This window comes from Bombina bombina, chromosome 12 (assembly GCF_027579735.1).
Source record: "Bombina bombina isolate aBomBom1 chromosome 12, aBomBom1.pri, whole genome shotgun sequence".
NCBI classification, from domain to species: domain Eukaryota; kingdom Metazoa; phylum Chordata; class Amphibia; order Anura; family Bombinatoridae; genus Bombina; species Bombina bombina.
Window position 1 is genome coordinate 117,185,087 of NC_069510.1, and position 27,583 is coordinate 117,212,669.

Here is a 27,583-nt window from a genome sequence, read left to right on the forward strand (position 1 = left end):
CCATTGAATTGGTCAGTATTGCTTCAGACTTGATAAAGGAAGGAACTCTTCCGAAAGCTTGTCAACTTATAAATGTATAGTTAGTCCAATAAAAAAAAAGTATCATTGCTCAATGCAATACTCTTGTTATTTTGATATCTAAATCTCTGGACTAACACGGCTACTCCAATCAACGTATATATATATATATATATATATATATATATATATATATATATATATATATATATATATATATATATATATATATATACACACACATATATACACATATATATATATATATATACATATATATATATACATATATATATATATATATACATATATACACATATATATATATATATATATACACATACACACACACACACACACATATATATATATATATATATATATATATATATATATATATTCTCACACACACACATATATATTTATATATAAATCAATGTAAATATTTGCATAGGAAATTAGTACATCACATCTAGGCAAGTATCCACGCTTGCTTTTCCCCAGAAATTCTTAATATACAATGTTTCCAATGCACAAGAGAATTGTGGGTAAGATATGCAAATTAGATATGCAAATTCTCAGTTTTTTTGCTTCAAAAATACTGTTTTGACACAGCGATCCATTTTAACAGGATTATGACAGCAAACCAGAAATCACTCACTAGATAAGCCTGTTTCGTTCTTTTTGGAACTCATCAGTAGGAGATAGATTTCTGGTTGCTGCATTGATAAAGCTATTTTCATGGTTAAACCAAAATGAATTAAAATTATGGGGGGAGATAAAAAACTGAAATTAAAATCCTCCATGTCTCAAAATTAAATCAATGTAAATATTTGCATAGGAAATTAGTACATCTAGGCAAGTATCCCCGCTTGCTTTTCCCCAGAAATTCTTAATATACAATGTTTCCAATGCACAAGAGAATTGTGGGTAAGATATGCAAATTCTCAGTTTTTTTGCTTCAAAAATACTGTTTTGACTCAGCGATCCTTTTACATATACACACACACACATATAAAATTATTTGAATGATGCTGCATGTTTTTACATTTATAGATAGATGTAACAAGACACACATATACATACAATACAATACAGATATGGATATAGATATATGCTCAAAATATTTACTCCTAAGTTACAAGCTAGGCTACAACACCCACTAACCACTCCCCCATACATGTTTAGCCATTGTAAAAGCACCTTATTGCGCAGTAATTTTTCATATTTTTTTTACTTTAAACCTTAACACATTTATTCATGTTAATACAATTATTACAAACATATACATATGCTTGTCTTTTGGCACATTGTATAGATAACATTTATCTCCCTCTCTACTCACCCCAGTTCAATTTCTACTCACCCAGGGTGCGTGGGCGAGTGAAAATTATATATATATATATATATATATATATATATATATATATATATATATATATATATATATATATATATATATATATATATATATATATAAATAAATAAATACATAAAAAACTAAAGACTGTGCAGTAAAAAAAAAAAAGAGATCAGAATTAAAAATATTTTTTACAAACTGTATGAATCTGAATTTTCCAAGAACAAAACGCTTAAACATATATTCAGAGTTGCTCCACAATTATAACCCAGATCTGCTACAAGATGTGAAATACAGCAGAACCCCCATAACAGGTTTCCTGACTGAGTTTTAGTTTATATTGAGACACAGTTAATAGCTTTCCCCACATTGTTGCACATTTTATTTGGCAATAAGGCAGGTGTTGATATCCTAATCGGATGTTATTCTACATGTTAGCATTTGTGGAACTTATTTTCTTGCTATAAAGAAAATACAAGGTATTGTTATTTTTCTTTTGTTTTACAAGAATTTCAGGTATCTTTTTGTTTGTATTAGAAGTCAAGCCTACCATTGAACATTGGCAATTAAATAATTGTGTTTATATTATTGGAAGATATGCTACAATTGTTTGCCAGTCTATTGACTGCATGTTTGAAAATACCTAATTGTAACATGCCTGTAATTATTTGAAACCTAGGTTTCAAGATGGCAGCCCATTATTTTATAGAAACTATAAAGCCCACAAATTTCATAGCTGTATTACAGGAACAGGGAACAAAATAAATAAAAAAAGTATATATTGCAAAGTTTTTTTTTTTACTACGTATAATTAATTGTAATTTTATTTTGCAATCTCAAAGTGTTTAACGTCCCTTTAAAAAAACATCTATATAAACCCTTACTACGCGCTTTACTTCTGATGTTTAATAGACCTGATAGTAAGAAAAGAGAAGTCTAGAAAAGGCTTTGATGAAGTAGAGTATTCTATTTTTACACTAGAACATCCTTTTAACCTGCTAACTGGGTATATATTGGATTATATCCTGTGTACTGGGGCAAACAGCATTTAATATAAATCAGATAAAAAGTGATCTAGAGATAGTCTATTTTCATTGTAGAAAAATAAAGGGATAATGTGCACAGGCAAGCATCTGATATGAGTTCATTGTATTCTAACCTGCTGCAGGAACACCCGTTCAAATGAGCTGTACTCTCCCAGTCCAAATTAGAGGTTGTTTTTTGCTGCTGCCTCTTGTTTACATAGCTTTACTATAGAGAATACTGCAGTATTGATATTTTTGTGTAGGTGGCGGTTTCAACATGCAAAAAAAGCTATTTCACATGATAAAATAGGTAAATAAGGCAAAGGAGCTATTTGAAGGTAATTTAATACACTCCAGGAGGTAAAATGAAACACATTAAAAGGGCATAAAATGTTTAAAATTGTTTAATTTCTGTTTTACAATGGTAAAGCAGTCTTGCTGTATAGACCACAAAGTGTCTAGAACCCGCTCACTACCTTTGCACACACATTTTTAGCTTTTTTTCTATAAGTACACCTAAATCCTCCCCCTCTGGTTTTTCCTAGTCTAGTCTCATTTAAATAATAAGTAGCATGAAAATATTTACATCCAAAATGTAGAACCTTACATTTACCAATATTAAAATTAAATTTGCCATTTACCAGCCCATTCCTCCAATTTTGGTAAATCCCCTTGCAAAGCAATTGCATCCTGCACTGACCTAATGACCTTACACAGCTTTGTATCATCTGCAAAAATAGAGATGTTTTTTAATCATTCCTCCAAGTCATTTATAAAAAGATTAAACAGAACAGGGTCTGGCACCAAACCCTGGGGCACACCTAGGGTTACCAGGTGTCCGGTATTTGACCGGACAGTGCAGTATTTTCAGTTGCTGCCCGGTAATACGAATACAAAAAAAAACACGGACAAGCCTCTCTAAGACAATCACACTGTCTGTACTTTCAATTTTTTTATTTTATTCATGATGATCGGCTCCGCCTCCGATAACAAGTTCCCTCCCAGAGTTCCACTACCAGCCTGTGTCCCACTCCCAACCAGCAGTCTGGCACCCAATCTAGCCTGTTAGTTGGCTGCTATTACCTCAGCTGGAGCCGAACTCCTGGTGGGCACAACCACACAGCTTGCACTGACAGAGTCTGTCGGACGTACGTCACGTGATCACCCGGCGCACATGACCTATCAGTGAGAAGACCCACGGGCTGCGCTGTTAGCTGGCTGCTGAGTGCTTCTGAGTCTGCATGCCGTTCACTGAGTCAGCAGCAATTTGTCACTTCACTGTGTGCGACACTGACTAGGTAAGATTACATCAGACCTGGTGACTGACCGACCTAGTCAAGTACACAATGACGTATATATATATATATATATATATATATATATATATATATATATATATATATATATATATATATATATATATATATATATATATATATAATATTTTGTCACCTCAAACTCCCCCCCACAGTTTTTTCTTGGGTGTTGAGTATTTTTGTGGAGGACACCTGGCAATACTAGGAACACCACTAATTACAACATTTTGCTCCCTGTCTTTTATCCAGCTATTTATCAATGAGCTAACATTTTCAGCTATTCAGAGTCCCTTAATTTTGTACACTGATCTCTTATCTGGCACTGTATCAAGAGCCTAAGCAAAATAAATCATATCAAATCATTTACCTGTATCTATCTTTTTGCTTACTTCCTCATATAATCCAATTAGATTTGTTTGACATCTATTACTCATAAAACCATGCTGATTTGAACCCATAATCTTGTTTTCCTGAATATACTATTGAATATAATCCCTTCCATTATCTTCACCACTACGGAGGCCAGGCTTACTGGTCTATAGCTTCCTGGATCAACCCTGCTTCCCTTTTTAAAAAGTGGAGCCACATCAACTTTACACCAGTCATGGGGTACTATGCCTGAGGAAAAAGAATTTTGAAAACTTAATAGCAGAGGTTTGGCTATAACAGTGCTAAGTTCCCTTAGAACCCTTGGGTGTATTCTATTTTGATCTGGAAATTTATTTACTTAAATATTATCCCTTTTATTCCCAATATCCTCTAGAGTTACTGGTACGGGCTTGTAGGCTCAAGTTTGTTTCAATAAATCTCCTATTGGTTCCTCTCGTATATACTGAAGAAAAGAACCGGTTTAGTACCTCAGCCTTCTACCAGGTCATGGTTAATCATACTACCCTTCTCAAATTTTAATATACCTATATTTTCCTTCTTAGATATTTTTTTTCAAGTTTGTCTTAGCATCCTTTGCAATTAATTTTATTTTAAATTTCGGCTAATTTGATTGCTTTTTTTTTTTGCATGCTTTATTACATTCCTCATATATTTGGAATGATGAGTCTGTACTTTTTTTTAAAACAACTTAAATGGACTATGCTTTTTCTTTTACTTTTAGAACCATGTGGTATGTGTTTTTATTTAAGAATAAATTTGTCCCAATTTACGTTTTTTAACAGCTTATTTAAATCATTAAATTTTGAGTTCTTAAAATTAAAAGTTTTGGTTGAACTCTTGTAATCCTGCTTGTAGGTTATTTCAAACGTCACCATGTTAGGATCCCCATTACCTAAATGTTCTTTAACTTTTATGTTTGATATTATTTCTGTATTATTTCATAGCACTATATACAGTATAGCTTTATCAGGACTCAACAATTCAAGACCTAAGCTACTAGACAGGCAAAAATGTTACTCTCCACTGATCCCACCCATCACCTGCTCAAACCACACTCACTACCCCACCACCTCTTTGCATATGTTTCACCATTGTGAAAGACCTTATTGTACAGTAATTATTATTTTTTTTATTGTAAAGCATAACAATATGTTATTTTAATACAGTTATTAAGCATGCAATTTGGCACAGTGTATAGAAAGCATTTATCTGACTCTCACATGATGCAAAGTTGTGTAAACCAGGGCAGGTTCAATCTAAGGCAGCAAGGACATGAAACAAATCTGTTTAGTGTCTAGTTTGCTTTTTTTAATTTAGCATGGATTGTAACCTGGACAACTAACCATTGGTGATCTTTAGCTTGAAAAGGGGGGCAATCATTTTAATGAGCTGATTTTGCCTGTGGAAACGGCCACCTATACTGGTCTTGTCAATACTGCAGTATTTGCTATTGAAAAGCTATGTAATAAAGAGGTAATGGCAGTGGGGGTAGAAGAATTGTTCCTGCAGTTATTTTGAATGAAAAAAAAAAGTATCAGCTGTTTGCCTGAGCACATTATCCCTTTAAAAAATTAACTGTTCTATGGGTACAGAAAATTTCTTACAGAAAAATGGGAGGTATATAACGGTCTGGTCTGAGTGGGAATTTCGATCACCTTTAAAGCTTTTTCCCAAAAAAACGTTTATATGCTAAATGTAAAGATATGGTGGCACAATATAAAATTGTTATTCCCCCAATTTCTAGTTATAAATGAAAAAATTATAAGTATTATTTACTCCTACAGATATAATAAAATAGTGAATCAAAAGAGGTTCTAGGGACTGTAGTGGCCTGAATGTTATATTGAACAAAACTGGCTGTAAAATATGTTTATCAATGTTGTGATTAAGTTACGATGACCAAAAACCGTTAAATAAAAACAATTTATTGATCAGCCAATGGATATATACCCATATGGATAATAAACAGTCCAATGTTTAAAATAATCTATATAAATAATATAGACACCGGTGTCTGTTAATCTAAATCTTGGTTATGTTAGACATATACTATACTAAACATCTTAATTTCTCCCTAAGTGTGATGCAGAAATCTAGACATGGACCCGTTGCTCAGTGTGCCTAGAGGGATATGGCTGCACCTCACTGACGAGGCCCACAATATGCCGAAACGTACGTCTGGGGTTTTGATGTTTCTCTCGTTCAGAGAGGAATTGCCTGGTATTTCGGGGCTGGACTGTACTGTGAAGTCAGGATCAGACTGATATGCTTCAGGAAAGTTCTTCTCTGTGAAAGGCACATGTTGAGCAAAAAGAGGCTTTAAACACACTTGCATCAATGTATACTTATATGTGTGTGGCTTTCGTCTTCCATAGTGTTTGTTGCTCCACCTTCTTTTGCATCTTTGCTATTTGTTTTGGTAGCAGTTCTGCTCCAAGGTGCTTCTTTAGTCTTTATGCGAGCCGGTGGAGTTTTTCGTGTGTGGTCTCCGTGTGGTCTTTGCCTCCTCTGTGTGGTTTGTAATCCTTGAATGTGGTTATCAGGTTTTATGCGTTTCGGCTTAGAGCCTTTCTCAAGATACCTGATGTGATTGATTTCCTAACTTTTAAAGCCATATTCATTTACGCCCTCTTTCTCTTAACTCTTTCCATGCTACTAATATATAAATGTAATTCTCTTAATACCTTGTTCCTTTTAATATTATTACTTTGATCTTTATTAAATTTTGTTGCAGTTAGTAATAGATTTGTTGTTGTTTAATAGTATGCTTTAATCACAGGAGTACATATCACTCAAAATATGTTTAAATACATTGATATTAGCCTAATCTATGTAACATTCTAGGGACTTAAAAATATACATGGATTCATTCATAATCTTATTTTCTATAGGGTTTTTCATGAAATATTTTTTAAGAGCTAATTTTCTGGTGAACTGATTTACATTTATTAGTGTCTCAAATGTATTAAATTTTACTTCCAGGGGCAAATGATAAACCTTTACCAAGGACCGATTTTTGTTCTTGATTAAAACTTAGTTGGCTTAAAGATTCTCTTTGGTTCTACTTCGATTTTTTTTGTGGCTTTTTTTGGTTCCCCTTCCTCTACTTCCTGTAACCCTTCTTTTGCCTTTTGGAGGGTCGTGTGATTGGATTGGGCCTTCTTCTAAAAAAGTACTAATAGAAGTATGTGCTTTTGGTGTGATGGTTTGTATTTTATTCTCACCATTGTCTTCAATTAGTGAATTAAATCTATTGCGTCTATGACCCATTCCCTAGACTGGTGTCCATATTTATTATGTATATTCGAATTATATTCCTTGTGTTGATTCTCATTTCTCAGTGGATTTGTTTTTTTGTAGTGTTCTCTGGGTATATTCCAATTTGTAGATTCTTTATATGGGTTTCTTCTCTGTGTATTTTGTTGGTCATATCTATAATGTGATGTCCATTTATTTTGTGCATTTCTATTTGGGTGAGTGTGAAATTCTCTATTTTTCTCCATTTTGTGACTGTTCATAATCAAAGTCATTATTTCTATAGTTATACCTATAGTCTTGTCTTTGGTAATGGTGTCTATCCACATTGTCCCTGTTCCTATTATACCAATTTCTCAAATTCCTATCTGGACTGTCCCTATTTCTATTATTCCAGCTTCCTCCATTCATACTCCTACGTGGGTTCCAGTTTCTTCCCTCATTCCTATTAACATACCCATTTTCTTTATCTTTCCCTCGTTCTCCAGATCTATGATTGTCATAGTATCTCAAATTTTCTCTGTCTCTATGTGCATAATTATGTCTACTGTTATTGCCTCCATAGGTTTCTTGGTCGTTCGTTTTACTGTGTGTGTTGTTCTTATGTTCAGTCTGTTGTGTCTTATTAGGTATATTTTTTATTGTTTCCAATTCCATTTTGAACTTTTTGCTAAATAAATGTCTATTGTCTCCATTGTTTATATCTATACCTTCCTCAATGTCCGTTTGTTTCTTATAGTCTTCAGGTCCCTATTAAATTTTCTCCATTTTGTCTCCAGTACTTCTTTATTCAAATCTTCTAGGTTTTTAACAATTTCTTGTTTTCTTACATTAAGTGTTTCCTTAGATAAAATTGTCAACTGTATCTTTACAATTTTGTATTCCGACTCCTAGTTCTTGTGTAGATGTATCCCTAGTTTTTATGTGGACTATTTCCTTAAAAAATGTCAAAACAATACCTTCACATCTAAAAGACACAAAACATTTCTTAAATACAATACAAGAATTAGAATGACAAGAAAATTATATATTAGCGACATGTGATGTAAGCTCCTTTTACACAAGTATTGAGCATACTAGAGAATTGGAAGCCACAAACACATTTTTACAAAGAGATATAGAAATGTTGCAGCCACAAAGGGAATTTATTCTAGATTGTATGGGATTTATTCTAAGAAATAATTACTTTAAATTTAATGGGAATTACTATCTACAGAAGAGAGGAACAGCAATGGGCACGAGATTTGCACCCAGCTATGCAAACTTATTCGTAGGAAATTTTGAAGAGAATTTCATAACTACGACACCCTGGGGTGCAAATCTTGTGCTCTATAAGCGCTTTATAGATTACGTATTTATAGTTTGGAAAGGTGATCTGGAACTTTTAGAACAATTTATGGAAGATTTAAACAATAATGATCTAGGACTAAAATTCACTCATGAATACAGTAAAAATAAAATAAACTTTCAGGACATAAAAATTAGAATATTAAATAACAAAATAACCACAACCACATTTTTTTAAAACGGTGGACGCAAACAATTATATAGACTATAAGAGCTGTCACCACGAGAAGTGGAAAATAAATATACCTACATTTTCTAGAAGAAGAAGAAATTTTTCACAAATCTCAGATTATGACAAACAAACAAACAAACAAACAAACAATCTAGGATTCTACAGGATAGGTTTGTGGAGAAAGGATATAATCCAAAAAATATAATTGACGTAAATAAAAAAGTAAGAGAAATAGATAGAGGAGAATTATTACAAAACACAACTAGAAATTCTAAAAACAAAGAAGATAGGGATCTATTCAATATTCAATTTATAACCACATTCTCAACTCAACACAAACAAATAGAAAATATAATTAAGAAACATTGGCATTGGGCTAGGAGTGACCCTATAATAGGAAAGAGACTTAAATATCAATCTTGATTACGACTCCACGCCGAAACATGTAAGCCACTGGTGCCACGCTCATTTGTTTTAACCTTTGGATATTGCACTGTTCACTTTGAGCTTGCATGCTCAATTTTACTGGACTCAATAAAAGTTTAACGTTTTATTCTACGAGTGCTTTGGGATTACGCATCTTCTTTGATCTGCTTAAGTATCAACCAGACATAATATTCAGAAAGGCCACAAATTTGAAAAACCAAGTGAATATAAACCAAGTAACAAAAATAAACAAGAGAATATAAAAAGGTGAGAAATTAGGTTTTTTTCCCCTTGTCATGACTGCAAATCTTGCAAATTTAGCAGTAAGACAAAAATAGTGAGATCAACAACCACAAATGTAGAAGTGAAAATAAATGACATTATAAGATGCACAGATAGTAACATCATATACCTACTGCAATGCTTGTGCAATTTGCAATATTTGGGACAAACAAGCAGGAAATTGAAAGACAGAATAAGGGAGCATATCAGAAGTATAGAGAGAAAGATGATACAAGGCTGTATGCACACTTTAACCCCTTAATGACAACTGACGTACCAGGTACGTCCTGCAAAAACTTGCAGTTAGTGACAATGGACGTACCTGGTACGTCAGTTGTCTTAGAGAGTGCTGGAAGCGATCGCAATCGCTTCCAGCAGCTCTCAGGGTATTGCAGTGATGCCTCGATATTGAGGCATCCTGCAATACCCTTTAGAAAGCATCCGATGCAGAGAGAGCCACTCTGTGGCCCTCTCTGCACCGGTAGCGATGCGGCCGTTCGTTGGTGGGTGGGAGCTTACAGGGAGGAGGGTGGGTGGCCCATCGCTACCCGGCATTGTGCACGCCGGATGCCGGGAGCGTGCGGGGGGCTGCGTGCACGCGCGCGCAGCAATCACTGGCACTGCCACCAATGAATTTTGGTAAGAGGGAGGGGGGCAGAATTTTTTAAATAAAGGATCAGGATCTGGTGGGGGGGGGGGGGTTGTTGGGGCAGCTACACTACAGAAAAAATAAAAATAAAACATGCAAAAAACACTTTATTTTTTGGGGAAAACTGGGTACTGGCAGACAGCTGCCAGTACCCAAGATGGTGGCAATTAGGTAGGTGGGGAGGGTTAGAGAGGTGTTTGGGGGGGGATCAGGGAGGTTGGGGGTTAAGGCAGGGGTCCATCACAGCTGAATAATTAAAAAAAAAAAAAAAAAACACCTTTTATTTTAGTACTGGCAGACTTTCTGCCAGTACTTAAGATGGCGGGGACAATTGTGGGGTGGGGGAGGGAAGAGAGCTGTCTGGGAGGGATCAGGGGGTGGGATGTGTCAGGTGGGAGGCTAATCTCTACACTAAAGCTAAAATTAACCCTGCAAGCTCTCTACAAGCTACCTAATTAACCCCTTCACTGCTGGGCTTAATACAAGTGTGGTGCGCAGCAGCATTTAGCGGCCTCCTAATTGCCAAAAAGCAACGCCAAAGCCATATATGTCTGCTATTTATGAACAAAGGAGATCCCAGAGAAGCATTTACAACCATTTGTGCCATAATTGCACAAGCTGTTTGTAAATAATTTAAGTGAGAAACCTAAAATTGTGAAAAATGTCACTTTTTTTTTTATTTGCTCGCATTTGGCGGTGAAATGGTGGCATGAAATATACCAAAATGGGCCTAGATCAATACTTTGGGTTGTCTACTACACTACACTAAAGCTAAAATTAACACTACAAGCTCCCTACAAGCTCCCTAATTAACCCCTTCACTGCTGGGCATAATACACGTGTGGTGCGCAGCTGCATTTAGCGGCCTTCTAATTACCAAAAAGCAACGCCAAAGCCATATATGTCTGCTATTTCTGAACAAAGGGGATCCCAGAGAAGCATTTACAACCATTTGTGCCATAATTGCACAAACAGTTTGTAAATAATTTCAGTGAGAAACCTAAAGTTTGTGATAACATTTGTGAAAAAGTGAACAATTTTTTTTATTTGCTCGCATTTGGCAGTGAAATGGTGGCATGAAATATACCAAAATGGGCATAAATCAATACTTTGGGATGTCTTCTAAAAAAAAATATATATACATGTGAAGGGATATTCAGGGATTCCTGACAGATATTAGTGCCCCAATGTAACTAGCGCTAATTTTGAAAAAAAATGGTTTGGAAATAGAAAAGTTCTACTTGTACTTATTGCCCTATAACTTGCAAAAAAGCAAACAACATGTAACCATTGGGTATTTCTAAACTCAGGACAAAATTTAGAAACTTTTTAGCATGGGTGTTTTTTGGTGGTTGTAGATGTGTAACAGATTTTGGAGGTCAAAGTTAGAAAAAGTGTGTTTTTTTCCATTTTTTCCTCATATTTTATATATTTTTTATATTAAATTATAAGATGTGATGAAAAAAATGGTATCTTTAGAAAGTCCATTTAATGGCGAGAAAAACGGTATATAATATGTGTGGGTACAGTAAATGAGTAAGAGGAAAATTACAGCTAAACACAAACACTGCAGAAATGTAAAAATAGCCTTTGTCATTAAGGGTAAGAAAACTGAAAAATGGTCCGGTCATTAAGGGGTTAAAGAACATCACCAAGGCAACCCTAAAGAAATGATATATTGGGGCATTAGGAAAGTAATGGCAGATGGTAGAGGGAGAAATATGGAAAAAAAAAAAAAAAAAAAAAAAAAAAAAAAACAACTACTCCACCAAGAAGCAGAATTAATTCATAGAATAATGAACTTGACCTTAATTCTATAATTTGAGTGAAATCTAACATATCTAATTTAATTGCAATTCAACCAAATTGTAATATATTTCTGATATATACACACAGGCATATAGAATGCTCTTATATGAATCCTATTTCCAATATCATTATTATAGTTTTTCACGTTTGTTTCTATCTTCATCATTACATCTAATAACCTGTTAAATCCGGAACATATCTCTTTAACAATATAGAATTTAATAGACTCAAGGTTGAATTAAACCGGCAGATAACGATAAGTAAACCTTACTGGGAATTAATCCCATGATCCAGTTTCTTTCCCATACCCTAGTATACCCTTTAAGTACACCGCAAGCTAAAACTCCCTATACGAGTTTGAGAAATTGAATGGAGTCTCCTATTCATAATTATAATAAAATTTGTAAGGTAGACCTTCCACATTTAAGTTATATAGACAATAGATTTGTACACGTGGAACCCGTATACGATATTCCTATACAAATCGGATATGATAATTTATATTTAACATCCTAATAACCCTGATTTACATTATAATGTTAATATTGTCCCCTAAATGTATCCACTTTAAATATAAATGATATACCAACACGTTTAAATATCACCAAATATATGGTTCAAAAGCATATAACCGGTTAACACAATCATCATTTGGAGTAGAAACTAGTTTAAGTCCCTAGAATGTTAAATAGATTAGGCTAATATCAAAGTATTTCAAAAATATTTTGAGTGATATCTACTCCTGTGGCTAAAGCATACTATTAAACAACACCACATCTATTACTAATTGCAACTAAATATAATAAAGATCAAAGTAATAATATTAAAAAGGAACAAGGTATTAAGAGAATTACATTTATATATTAGTAGCATGGAGTGTATTAAGAGAAAGAGGGCGTAAATGAATATGGCTTTAAAACGGTAGGAAATCAATCACATCAGGTATCTTGAGAAAGGCTGTAAGCTGAAACGCGTAGAACCCGACAACCACATTCAAGGATTACAAACTACACAGAGGAGGCAAAGACCCGGTAAACGGAGGTCACACACGAAAAACTCCACCGGCTCGCATAAAGACTAAAGAAGCACCTTGGAGCAAAACTGATACCAGAACAAATAGCAAAGACGCAAAAGAAGGAAGAAGGTGGAGCAACAAACACCCGTAAACAGAGGTACAAAGAGACCAAACTCACCGGGGATACCGGAGGTCCACCCATAGCGACAAACATCATCACATTTACAGTGCACTGTGAACAAGGACAGGATAAAGACGACTGGAATAACATAAAATAAAGTACTATTCTGGCCGTAAGGCTGAAGACGCATAATTTATTAATTAATTAATTAAAGTGTGAATATCCACACATTTTGGGAGTTTGCTAAACACCACAAATTGCTACAAAATAACTACGGAAGACGAAAGCCACACACAAGTATACATTAATGCAAGTGTGTTAAAAGACATTTATCGCTACAAAATAGAATTTGTATCTATATTTATCTATCACCATATTCATTGGTCTATATTTTACGCATGTCCCCACTGCTAGAACCATGAACAGCCTGTTCAGTCGTATCCATTTCCCTTTCAAGTGTTTAAATATAACGCAGTATTGTAATTCGTTCCTCCACTACTCCAATACGAGTTTCTAGAGAGACAATATGCTCGCACTTGCCACAGAGATATGATCCCTGTAGTGACTGCTCCAGTAATGCAAACATATGGCAAACTGTACACTGAATAAGATTCTCACACATGCATACATTTAGCCACCGATCAGCAAGCGCAACCCAGGTGCTTAACAAAAAATGGGCCGGCTCAAAAGCTTCCATTCCTGCTTTTCCAATAAAGATACCAAGAGAACGAAGAAATATTGATAATAGGAGTAAATTTGAAAGTTGCCTTAAATTGCTGCTCTATCTGAATCATGAAAGAAAAAATTGGTTTAATATCCCTTTAATTACACACAATGAAGAAGGTAGGAGAGAGAGAAAAAACAAAAAACAGGAACCAGTTGAATAGAAAAACAAAAAAACACAGTAAAAACAAGTTTAAAAAAAATAGTTAAAGGGACACTGAACCCAAATTTTTTCTTTCCTTATTCTGATAGAGCAAGTAATTTTAAACAACTTTCTAATTTACTCCTATTATCAATTTTTCTTCGTTCTCTTGCTTTCTTTACTTGAAAAAGAAGGCATCTAAGCTATTTTTTGGTTCAGACCCATGGAAAGCACTTGTTTATTGGTAGGTGAATTTATCCACCAATCAGCAAGAACAACACAGTGTGTTCACCAAAAATGTGCCGGCATCTAAACTTACATTCTTGCATTTCAAATAAAGATACCAAGAGAATGAAAAGAATTTGATAATAGGAGTAAATTAAAAAGTTGCTTAAAATTGCATGCTCTATCTGAATCACAATAGAAAAAATTTGGGTTCAGTGTCCCTTTAAATATAAAGTTTAAAACTTTGCAACCCCCTTATGTAACAAACAATTTAAATCAACCTTAGTGTTCAAACACACAGAGAGACAGATTTTCAACAAGCTTTATTGAGCAAGTGTTTCTGCAAATTCAATTCAGATTTTGGCAACTAGAACAACCTGAAAAGGTACAGGAAACCTACAAACTACATAGTGCAGAATTATGTAACATTAGCTTAGCGACAAGTTTATAAAACAAAATATTGCAGAGATATTTAAAAATGCAATTTTACTGACCGCCACTCCTGCTACCAGACCAGAGCAGGAGCGAGCTACATTCAGTTTAATGGCACGTTTAGACCCGCTCAGTAAACTTGCATTTTTAAATATAATATCTCTGCAATATTTTGTTTTATAAACTTGGCGCTAAGCTAACGTTATATAATTCTGCACTATGTAGTTTGTATGTTTATTGTCCCTTTAACCTTTTAAAGCCGTTATGCCGTTCTATTCCATCATAATTATACTGGGCTTTAAAGCCGTTATGACGGAATAGAACGTCATAGCTAACGGCTGTCCTGAAGCCTTCTGTGCTGTCAGGATTTGATCGCGGTCTTGGGGGCGTTCCTAGGGTTGTAGGGACGCCCCCCAGATGCGATCCAATAATTGAAATCTTGCGATCGTGTGCATGATCGCGTGGTTTCAATTTGTCTACATCGGAACAGTTGTTCCGATGTAGGCACTTTGGCCCTGACACGAAAGGGTTAAAGCAAAATGCACATGCAAACATATCAGATGGAGCATATGTGCTCATAAAGCACTTTGTATAGTTTTCTATATATTAGTTAGGGGGTCACAAACTATTATCTTGGGCTCTTGCATCCCAGAGAGACAGAAAAACAGAAAACTATTACTCTGGGTAAAACTGTGCTGAGCTATGTGTGAAGAGAGACAGGGGAAGAAGCTGTGAGAGTTTTTGTCAGTACTAGGGATCATCTCTAGGTTTGTGCTGAGCTGACGGGTACCCTGAAGTAGAAACTAGACTTTATGGCATCTATACTGCAACTTCCCTGCAGCACTGGTGACGGGTTTCTGACTATCTACACTTAAAGGGACACTCAGGTTAAATTAAACTTTCATGATTCAGATACAGCATGTAATTTTAAACAACTTTCCAATTTACTTCCATTAAAAAATATTTGCACAGTCTTTTATATTTACAATTTTTGAGTCACCAGATCCTACTGAGCATGTGCAAGAATTCACTGACTATACGTATATGCATTTGTGATTGGCTGATTGCTATCACGTGGTACAAGGGGAGTGGAAATATACATAACTTTGAAATTTGTTATAAAAAAAATCTACTACTCATATAAAGTTCAGACTAAGTGCTATTGCATTGTCTTGTTATCTTGCATTTGTTGATTATGCAAATCTAATGTGTTGACTGGTCCTTTAACCGGTTCTGTGGTTTTTCTCGCCGACCCTTGCAGGGGTTGCTCTATTGGAATTATCTTTTAAAAGATCAGTTTGCTTAAACAGCTATTATGATAAATCTGCAGTCCCTAAATGTTTTGTTGCATAGCAGCTCAATTATAGCAAATCACAATGTATTACTGTAACAGACAAACACAGCATTTCTACTGGCTACTCTCATAATATCCTGTACTACAGAAGCCAAACAGACAACTTGTCATTTTAATTGACACTTAGGTCTTAAAATAAATCTTATCCCACACACAAAACACTAAATAAGCTTATACTGTAGGAGGACTTCAAAAACATGCTGTGATTAACCCTCAAAGTGCCAAATATGGCTTTCAAGTCCTAGCGTGTAAAATTAACATGTTGCAGAAAACGGATCACCTCTCCCTGCAACTTGGGATAGACAATCAGACTTGTGGCTGTAATGAAAAATAAATAAAAAGTTTATTTTTTTAAGCTTTTACTATTCTCACACCCATGAATGAATTGACCCCTAACGCACATACTCTTTATCACAAGGTTCCTTGGGGGAGGACTAGGGGTGTGGTAATAGCGTGTGAACAGCTCCCCACAAATCCCATGCACAGTGTAAGCTTCTATACTTCTAGTATGATTGGACAGCTGAATGAAAATAAGTGCAAGTATTGAAACTTACACTATTTATAGCTTGGCATGCAATTATTTCTTTAAAACTGCCAGGTTGGCATTGGCCTGAAAAACAGGTTATTGTATAATATGGAAAAAAAAATATTTATTCTATCACATGTAATCCAAATACAAAAAATATAGTTAAAATAAGTTATCAGAAAGCTGAATTCGTGGGTCATGAAAACCTCATGATTTCAGGATGTCATGGGTTAATTCCTTTCTCTGTGTGTTCTTTATTTCCATGTTTGCCATTTACAGCTTTTTAACACAAACCAGGATTTTATCTAAAACATGTGGGACCATTGATTTTTACAACCTTCATCTGGTTCAACCAGGGGGGCAATTCAGTCTTCCCATTACAATGATCCTTATGGGTGAAGCTGTCAACACAGAGTGACAGAAGACAGTGTCACCTATTAAGACACAATTAGAGTTGACACTCTTTGATATCTCAAGATATGTTTTGATTATTTTTATTTTTATGTTACTGGGTGACCAGATATTAGAGACATGTCATGTTTGGTATCAAAATAATCCTCATGCTGTCAAAATGCAATTGATAAGTATATGGGTACTGGATTTACCTAAATACAATTATAAGGTATCCTATAATTTCAGCCAGGGCCTGGGATATGGTTTATGGTCTGCCATAAAAAAGGAGTTGCTTACCTTTCTTGTCCAGACTCTGGAACCTGACCTCAGGAAAAAATAATATTATTTTGCTAAATTCATCAATAAATATATCTTTCACATGGGTTTGACCATTTTTCTTCCAATTTCCCTTGGGATAGATACTATACAGGTAAAGGTTTTGTAACATTTTCTCCTTTTTATTTTAAAATTGTAACTGTTTTTTTAATTATTTTTTCTTTATAAAGACACCGTTACTATTTTTGTTCATAATAAACAAAACGATTGGTAAACCCTTTCTGTAACAAACTGGTGACTAGGGATGGGTGAATGTTTCTAAAAATTAGAAATTTAAAACGAATTTTGATACATTTGTTCAAATCGAATGTTTATATAACATTCTATTTTTGAATTTTTGTTTTCGATAAAATTTGAAAATATTCTTTCGAATAATAGAATGTTTAGCTATGTATTCATTCAATTTCAAAATGTAATATTCAAATTCAAAATATTATTTCTAGTTTACAACTGTGTTTAATATATGTACTATTCGAATGCTACATTCGAATTCCAATGTCACATTCAAATTTGAAATAGTATTTCTAGTCTAATACTGTGTTTTATAAATGTAATATTCGAATGTCACATTCGAAAACTGTAAAAAACATTCGATAATAGAATTTTTAAGAATATTCGTTCTTATCAACATGCTATTATGTAAATGGAATTTCTACAATAATATTTGTTCTAACATTCGAATATAAACACATTTGCCCATCACTACTGGTGACTATTGCAAGGTTGGTAATCACTCTATGTCCCATAGTGCTAACAAAAAAAAGACCCTATAGTTTCCAATATTCACATTAATGAGCACTCAAGAATGAAGTCAAAATTATGAAAAACTCTCTTTCCTCCACCAGCAGAAAAAAAAAAAAAAACACAACTTAAACTTCTGGCACTGAAGAAGTTAATCCATTTCTCTTTTTTTGTTTCGCGTTATAACTAAACTATTTAAAAGTCCAATAACGTCATCAATTCAAATACCCATACTAAGATGTATATATGAAAAATCATTTTCTTATATTATAATTATTAAATGGATGGGTGTGTCCCAATACTCTCCAATGCATTTAGCTCTATGATTAGCATTCAGTCATATCCTATTGAGAAACTAATATCTCCAAGAAAAAAAAAACCATCACAACTTTGCACAAAGTGACTTGCCCCCACCCACTAATCACAGCTGCAAGCTAAGCTCCATTATAATCATCTATCGCAAGACCACCCATTTCCTGTTGCATAGTACGAGTTCCACTGTGATGGATACCAGTAAGGCGAGAGGGGAACCTGCCCACGGCCTCATGCTTTGGGGGGCCCAGCATTGTCAGGGGTGAGGTTATGAGTAGGTGCAATGAGCATCCTGTATTTAGTTTATGGTATCAGGAGGTGTAAAGTATAGGGTTATTCTTTATATAAGACACACTGAATGCTAACACAATGGTGAACCATAGAGGGGCAAAGCATACAGGGGTAGGGGAATAAGGGCGCTGAGCTGAAAGGCTCCACAAGTTTGTCTTGCCTGGGGCCCCGCAAACGCTAAGGGTGGCCCTATTACCAGCATTACAAAAATGCCATCAAAACCATACAGAAAAGGGAGGGGGGTTCAGTCCAGTTCAGCATAGCCTTTTAAAAAAAAAGATTCTAGTTTACTTCTATTATCCAAATGTGCTTAGCTCCCATGGGGTACTTTGTTGAAGAGATACCTAGGTAGGAAGTAGGGCTGCCATCTAGTGCTCTAGCAAATGGATAGAATTCTGGCAAAACTGCTGCCATATAGTGTTCCAAGCAAACCTCCCTGTTTTTTCAACAAAAGAGACCAAAAGAACAAAGTAAGTTTACTAATAGAAGTAAATTAGAAAGTGGTTTAAAAAGATATGTTCTGACTCATGACGAAAATGTTTGGGTTTCAGGTCTCTTTAAAAGAGGAATATAAAGAAAAATATAAACAAAACAGCGCTTGGCCAGCTTTGGAAGTTCATGACACAAGCGCAAGATGAAATATTTCACAGTGCAATAGAGTCTTTATGAATTCTGCCTGCTGGAGTATAGTGTAGCGGGTCAGTGTACCCCGCAGATATACATCTGTTTCTTATGTACCCCAATATAGAAATATTATTGACCTCAAACTCTTAGAAGAGGAACAATGGAAATCAAAGTATCACAAATTTGTACCAGATTTATTAACCCAAGGCATTGTACAGGGATCAGATATTTATATTTTCTGTTTTCAAAAATGTATTTAAAATCTCATTTTACTGAATCCGGATGCAGCAAATATTTGTTAATATTAAAACAGCCAAAAATAATGAAAGCACAAAACCACACACACACAGACCACCCATCTGTCCCCATTTGAGACGGGCAGTCCCTAATTCTATGCAACAGTCATTTGCAGTTTATCACTTAGCCCCACCCATAGCCAGACCAGACACGCCCATAATCCAGCCTGACTAACCCATTGCCCTGCCCACTATCATGAAAATCTGGTCTGTTAGGGCTCCCAAGGGCTAGGGGTGGGAAACATTGTTCTAGCAAACCAAGACACTATGGGTATGGAAGTTAAATTGACAACTAGCGCGTGACATGAAAACAGAAGCCATTTCTGTTTGGCAGTGGTGGATTATGATTCTAGTGCTGGAATTTAACATCCCATCCAATGCTGTCAGCACAAGCAGATAGATAAAGTTTCTGGTGTACACCTTGAGAAGTTAAAGGTGAAATTATGTAATGTATATTGTACAGTGCGTTAGTTGTTTTATATGAAAAGGAGCTGAAATATGACAGCATGGTTTAGAGATGGCCTTCAAAATAAAAAAATTTTAATACAATGCATAAACATTTAAAGGGACATGAGTGACAAAATTAAACTTCATGTATCAGAGAGATTTTTCAATTGACTTATTATCAAAATGTACTTTGTTCTCTTTGTATTATTTGTTGAAAAGCATACTTAGGTAGGCTCAGCCAATAATGGGAGCTAGCTGGTGATTGGTGGCTGCACATATATGCCTTTTGTCATTGGCCTACCCAATGTGTTCAACTAGCTCCCAGCAGTGCATTCTGAGCCGGAGCTAATGTTAACTACGTGTTTAACAACTTTGCAAGTTCTATACAAGCAATAATAAAATGCTATAACAATTAAAGCATTTTGTTTCTGCGTACTTATGTCCCTTTAATATATGATTTATTGTATTGAAGATTCAGTAGTAATAACCACAACACTGCATTTTATTACAGATAGAGGTGTTAAACTTGCAAAAAGGACTCACGTATAGTGCAGTTGGTTCCATAGTACCCTGTACGCGTGCAGTCACATTCATAGCGGTCTGCTTCATACCTCACGCACACACCTTTGTGCTGGCATGGAAAATAGCAGCAAGGGTTAACTGCGAACAAAAGAAAAAAACACAACAAATCTATTAATTGATCCTATATTTTCCAAACATTGCACCTCTCAGGGTTAATTAATAAACATGTGCATGGATGATAAAAATATGTATACTGTATATAAAGTAAATTGTTTATTAAAAAATATTAGTTTTGTTTTATAAGTTAAAGTAGCTATTGCTACAAGTCAGCAGCAGCAGCACAAAAAATGATTAAAATATAATAATTTTAATGAGTTCAGAATTGGTTAAGAAGAACACTGAATCTTACATAATACTGTAAATTTGAAGCATTGCCTTTAAAATAATGTTTTAGAACAACTTGAACGAACATTTTATTTTTGCATTCTTTCATTAACCACTCTTATTTCTGACAAATGTATTTATAGTATTTATTTCTGTTACACAATGGCCTTTTTTTTTTCTTAATCCTTTGTATTAAAATAAACTGAAATATTAGAGGTTAGAATTTGTTAGAGCAAGTGATTTTCATATTACTAATTCTAATATAACCCTTACAAAAGAATTAAATGCACAGGTAAAGTCACAAGCAAGAAGCTACTAGTGATTAGTGGCTTTGTGCAAGTGCCGTTCCTGATCGACTCACGCAGTCTCCTTTCTGCTCAGGTGCTGCAATGCTTGCCGTTCCCAAGAGGGACTTTACTTATGTGTTTAACCCCCATTGCAGATGATAAATACTAGGCATGGGCATAATTTTGTATATGGCATCAGCGTTTGGCTATCATCAGCACTGGATTTCGTGTGAATGTGCAACACACCAGATCTGGATTTGCAGAAGCATTACATGCATTTATGGCTGAGAAGTCGTACTGAAACTTCCTGTATTTCTGATAATTCCCATGGTGATCGGAGATGGACTTGCTGCTGTAACTTTGTCCCACAGTGCCCCTCCCACTTTTAGTTATTCATGAAACCATTCATTCCCACAACAATGGTATGCACAAATGCTTTATCAGCAACTACTTGTAAACTAAAAGGGATATGAAACCCAAAATGTTATTTCATAATTCAGATAGAGCATGGGATTGTAAGCAACTTTTTACTTCAATTATCAATTTTTCGCTTGATATCTTTTGTTGAAATGCAGGGACAAATGCTTAGGACCACTATATGGCAGTAGTTTTGCAAGAGTTATCCATTTGCAAGCACTAGATAGCAGAACTAGTTCCTGCCATTTAGTGCTCCAGATACCTACCTAGGTATTTCTTCAAACACAGAATATCATGGAATCTAAGCAAATTTGATAATAGAAGTCAATTGGAAACTTTTTTTAGATATGTATGCTCTGTCTGAATCACTAAATCAATATTTTGGGTTTCATATCCCTTTAAAGGGGCCCTAATGCACAAATGTCAGGTCCTGATTTATTATACCATGTGATTCTAGCATTAATACTCTTAAAGTTACAAAACAACAAAAAGTATTGGTGCACATCCAACCACTTAAGTCCACTCTTTCATGGCATATTTGTATATGCTTCTGTCTGCCAAATATACTTACATAGCTTCTAATAAGATTGGGATAAACATCTCACAATAATATTGGTTTATATTTGAGCTGCAAAATCAAATATACTTCTATCTGCTAAATATACTAACATCTCGCAATAATATTGACTTATATTTATGCTGCAAAAAAAAATTTTGCTGTAAAAAATGCCTTTAAATGAAATGGGATCTTAGTCACACAATATGATCATATTCTGCTAAGCCAGTCACCACTTACAAGGTGTCCCATATAGACTGGTCCTAACACTAACCAGTTTCCACACTGCAGCAAGTCATGTCTACACAGTGTGAAGCTTTCTAGCTTATTAAGTATATTTATCTGGAACACACCTGGGCTGGGTGGCGTGCAGTAACCAAAGGGGAGGGATTTGGTCAGCTCCCTATTTAAGAGATACAACAAAGGGTTTTTTTTGGTTAAGCACACCACAAAAGAACTGTTTAATCTTAACACACATATTGTGGGAGTGCTACCAAAGTGACCAAAACAATTACAAAACAACACTTAAAGTTGAACAGGTTTTCTACTAAATTTACCATTAAAGTCTATTGGGAATTTGGCAGATAAATTGATAAGCTTTTCTTAAAGGATAGCATGAGAACAAAGCAAATTAGGCAAAATAAGTAAATCAGAATTGTTTTAAAAATCATATGCTCTGACTAATGAAAGAAAAAAATTGGGGTTTCAAATCTCTTTAATGTAAAATCTGCATTATAAATAATTTTATATTTTCTATCCTCCTTTAATCACTTCCCTAAATATCTGCCCCTCCCTTTCCCCTCCGGTATGCTGCTCCACCTCTACTGCTGCCAAGCTCTACTTTTATTGTCTTCTCTTGTACCTTTTCCTCACTAATCCAAGGTGTTTGCCAGTTTGGGATTGGCACACACAACCTGGAACGTACACTATATATCGACAGAACCCATATATTTGATGCAACTGCTTACAAAGCTTTGTTCTATAGGCTCCATTTACTATTGGTCGGACAGACATGATTTGCACGTCCTGCGGACAGCATCCACTATCCACATTTAGCATTCCACAAGCATAGCGCCATCAATACTTGTGCAATGCCACCCAGGGCCGGCTCAACTATGGGACCAAGTGGGTCCAAGGGACCCAGGCAACACTTGACAAGAGGCAGCGCTTCATTGACTGAGTCAGTCACTGTGAGACCCAGACCACTCCTGTCTTTTATCTCCATGCAGGAATTTTCAGGCTCCCAGAAGCATAAACTTATTATGCACAAAGACACAGAATAAGCCCCCTAACTTCCTTCCCACTTATGTGGCTATTGTGCATAAGCATTGGTTGCATGCAGGTAGGCAGGCTTAGTAAGGTCAGTGGCCAGGCAAGTAGGCTGATATGTTAATCAATAATGTTACTACTGCTGGGGGGGGTGTCATTGTATTCTCATACCCAGGCATCACAATGTCATGATCCTGCCCTGATGCTGCCCTCTGCATGCGGACGGCCAATAGGCCCCTATTGGGGGCTGTCTATCATCCTGATTGGATAGAGATTATTTCTAAAAGGTAGCAGACAGGTTAAGAAGCAGCGATCTTAAGCTGCTGGGTAAATGGAGCGCTATGTGTTTTCTGCCCTATCAAATCTACCTACCTGTGCTTTCACATTTTAATCTATAGAGATTTTCATAAGATGGGGGATATCAAATGATAAAAAAAAAAATATTGCAATAAACTCTTACCAGTTTGCAATTTTTTTTTTCTTTAACCTGCACAGCTGAACAAAAAAAAAAAACTGTACTGGGAAATATATACAGGTATGTACATGCTTGGGGCTTACGGATGTCGGCGATATACTTCTAAACATGGATACATTAATATATTTCCAAGGGGAATCAAGGATGGCAGTATAGGGTCTAAAATGCAAATATTAAAGCGGCGCATACAATTTGAATCAAGTTTCCAATGTACTTATATTATCAAATTTGCTTTATTCTCTTGGTATCCTTTGTTGAAAAAACAGCAATGCACTAATGGGATCTAGCTGAACACAATAAGGCATATATGTGCTGCCACCAATCAGCAGTTAGCTCCCAGTAATACATTGCCGCTCCGGAGCCTACCTAGGTATGCTTTTCAACAAATTATATTATGAGAACAAAGCAAATTGCATAATAGAAGAAAATTGGAAAGTTTAAAATTACAGGCTCTAGTTTAATTTTGACTGTTCCAATTAAGACAAAAATGACAGTCTCTCTATTAAAGAGCAAGTTTAAGAGCCAACATGATAAATTACATAAACGTTTCCTGGCAGTATTTGCGGTTTGCTTTCTCAACAGACTAGTCTCATCATACTGAAATGACAGAAACAACTGCTCACTAACCAGGAGACCATTATAGGCTATAGGAGATGCTGGCCAATTCTGGATTAACGTGTATATGCAGGATGGGGGTAGGGAAGGTCAGAGGAAGGAAGAGAGCTTCTGTTTCTACATGTTCAATGTTGCCTTTATATTCCAGCTGGACACAGAAAATAAACGGTTGACCAACTTGCAGAACCTTTTATAACATAACAAACTGGGATTTCTGCCTAAACATGTCTAAAGATTTTACTTCCTGCAATTCAGGGGTTTCATTGGACACCAGGGAACTTCTCTAACCATATCAAGAGCAAGTCAAAATGAATGCTATACACCCAACATGGAGTATTGTTTATTTTTGAGACCTTCAAATTTGGGTGAAGGCAAACCATTCCCCCCAAAAAATAATAATAAAAATAAATAAATGGAAGAAGAAAGAACTTCTCCAATATCAAAAATGTTTTCTTATTCAGAAGAAAAGAAAATGACAACATGGAATGTACAGAATTTAATGTTATTTCTTTGTTAATAAAGAGGGTGGTAAAATAAGATCTGACATATAATGAAAAAATACTTTTGTAGGGTTATGGTTTCTATTAAATATATGGTGGAGATTCAAGAATATAAATTGGGCAGAAGGGGGAGCAATTTGCAAAAGCACAATTGTGTATAAACAGTAGTTAAAATGTGGAATATTCTTCCAATGGTATTGGACAGAATTAGAAATCAAGGATAGCTTGGATATAAACTGAGCTAACTAAATGATAAAATAAGCCTAGGATTTAGCTAAACATATAATACAAGATGGGCTTTTTGTTTCTGTGTGTCATTAAATATATATGAATATAAGAGAAAGAGGGAAATTATAATGATAGTACAGCAATATATAGGACGGACAACTTAACCAATGAACATGATCAGACAGAGATACAAGGATGGAAAAAAGGTAAATCAAATAGCCCAATAACAAAGATTTTGAGAAGACGGAGACAACGGACCTTCACCTTTTAATCCAACTCTAAAACGTTTGACTCTCTATGTCAGAGCATGATGTGTGGCTAGCTCTTCTGAGATCAGGAGTCCTCATCACCTCTCAGGATATACCGGGGGGGGGGGAGTTGGTTTTAAATAACGAAGAGCCCTATACAAGGTTGTCATAAAGCTTTCATACTATATAATCAAGGCTGGGGAGTGTTACTGGTAAAGGATTTATAATACCTTATGTCATATTACTGCTTTTCTTCTTTAAATACTAATTTTGCCCCATTAAAAAAATTGTTCTTGACCTGCTACACCAGAGGATATGTATATAAAACGATATGTATATAAAACAAGGGTAATTGCACATTTATTTGGGGTACTTGTAGCCACCCCCACCAGATAGTAAATGTCACATAACCATACTATAAAGGAATATCACAAACCATCAACCCATACTTAGAAATGGGATGGCATAAAAACAGTCCCCGATCCAAAGTCAGTAGGATCAACTAGCACTGCAATACAACTAGCACTGGGATGCAGCTAGCAGATAAAACTAGCACTGGGATGCAGCTAGCAGATAAAACTAGCACTGGGAATCAACTAGCAGATAAAACTAGCACTGGGAAGCAACTATCAGATAAAACTAGCACTGGGAAGCAACTATCAGATAAAACTAGCACTGGGAAGCAACTATCAGATAAAACTAGCACTGGGAAGCAACTATCAGATAAAACTAGCACTGGGAAGCAACTATCAGATAAAACTAGCACTGGGAAGCAACTATCAGATGAAACTAGCACTGGGAAGCAACTATCAGATGAAACTAGCACTGGGAAGCAACTATCAGATGAAACTAGCACTGGGATGCAACTAGCAGATGAAACTAGCACTGGGAAGCAACTAGCAGATAAAACTAGCACTGGGAAGCAACTAGCAGATAAAACTAGCACTGGGAAGCAACTAGCAGATAAAACTAGCACTGGGAAGCAACTATCAGATGAAACTAGCACTGCAATACAACTAGCACTGGGATGCAGCTAGCAGATAAAACTAGCACTGGGAAGCAACTAGCAGATAAAACTAGCACTGGGAAGCAACTAGCAGATAAAACTAGCACTGGGAAGCAACTAGCAGATAAAACTAGCACTGGGAAGCAACTAGCAGATAAAACTAGCACTGGGAAGCAACTATCAGATGAAACTAGCACTGCAATACAACTAGCACTGGGATGCAGCTAGCAGATAAAACTAGCACTGGGAAGCAACTAGCAGATAAAACTAGCACTGGGAAGCAACTAGCAGATAAAACTAGCACTGGGAAGCAACTAGCAGATAAAACTAGCACTGGGAAGCAACTAGCAGATAAAACTAGCACTCGGAAGCAACTAGCAGATGAAACTAGCACTGGGATGCAACTAGCAGATGAAACTAGCACTGGGAAGCAACTAGCAGATAAAACTAGCACTGGGAAGCAACTAGCAGATAAAACTAGCACTGGGAAGCAACTAGCAGATGAAACTAGCACTGGGATGCAACTAGCAGATGAAACTAGCACTGGGATGCAACTAGCAGATAAAACTAGCACTGGGATGCAACTAGCAGATAAAACTAGCACTGGGATGCAACTAGCAGATTAAACTAGCACTGGGATGCAACTAGCAGATAAAACTAGCACTGGGATGCAACTAGCAGATACAACAAGCGCTGGGATGCAACTAGCAGATACAACAAGCGCTGGGATGCAACTAGCAGATACAGCAAGCGCTGGGATGCAACTAGCAGATACAGCAAGCGCTGGTATGCAACTAGCAGATACAGCAAGCGCTGGTATGCAACTAGCAGATAAAACTAGCACTGGGATGCAACTAGCAGATGAAACTAGCACTGGGATGCAACTAGCAGATACAACAAGTGCTGGGATGCAACTAGCACAGGGATGCAACTAGCAGATAAAGCTAACACTGGGATGCAACTAGCAGATAAAGCTAACACTGGGGTGCAACTAGCAGATAAAGCTAACACTGGGGTGCAACTAGCAGATAAAGCTAACACTGGGGTGC

At 35.7% G+C, this 27,583-nt stretch overlaps 1 protein-coding gene across 1 annotated transcript in view; it reads right to left on the reverse strand.

The window, feature by feature from the left end:
* Positions 1-27,583, reverse strand: part of PTGS1 (prostaglandin-endoperoxide synthase 1) — a 119,241-nt gene that overhangs the window by 88,073 nt on the left and 3,585 nt on the right. The window contains exon 3 of the mRNA XM_053696140.1: positions 20,571-20,687. Coding sequence (XP_053552115.1) covers positions 20,571-20,687 — 117 coding nt within the window. The remainder of the gene's footprint in view (positions 1-20,570; positions 20,688-27,583) is intronic.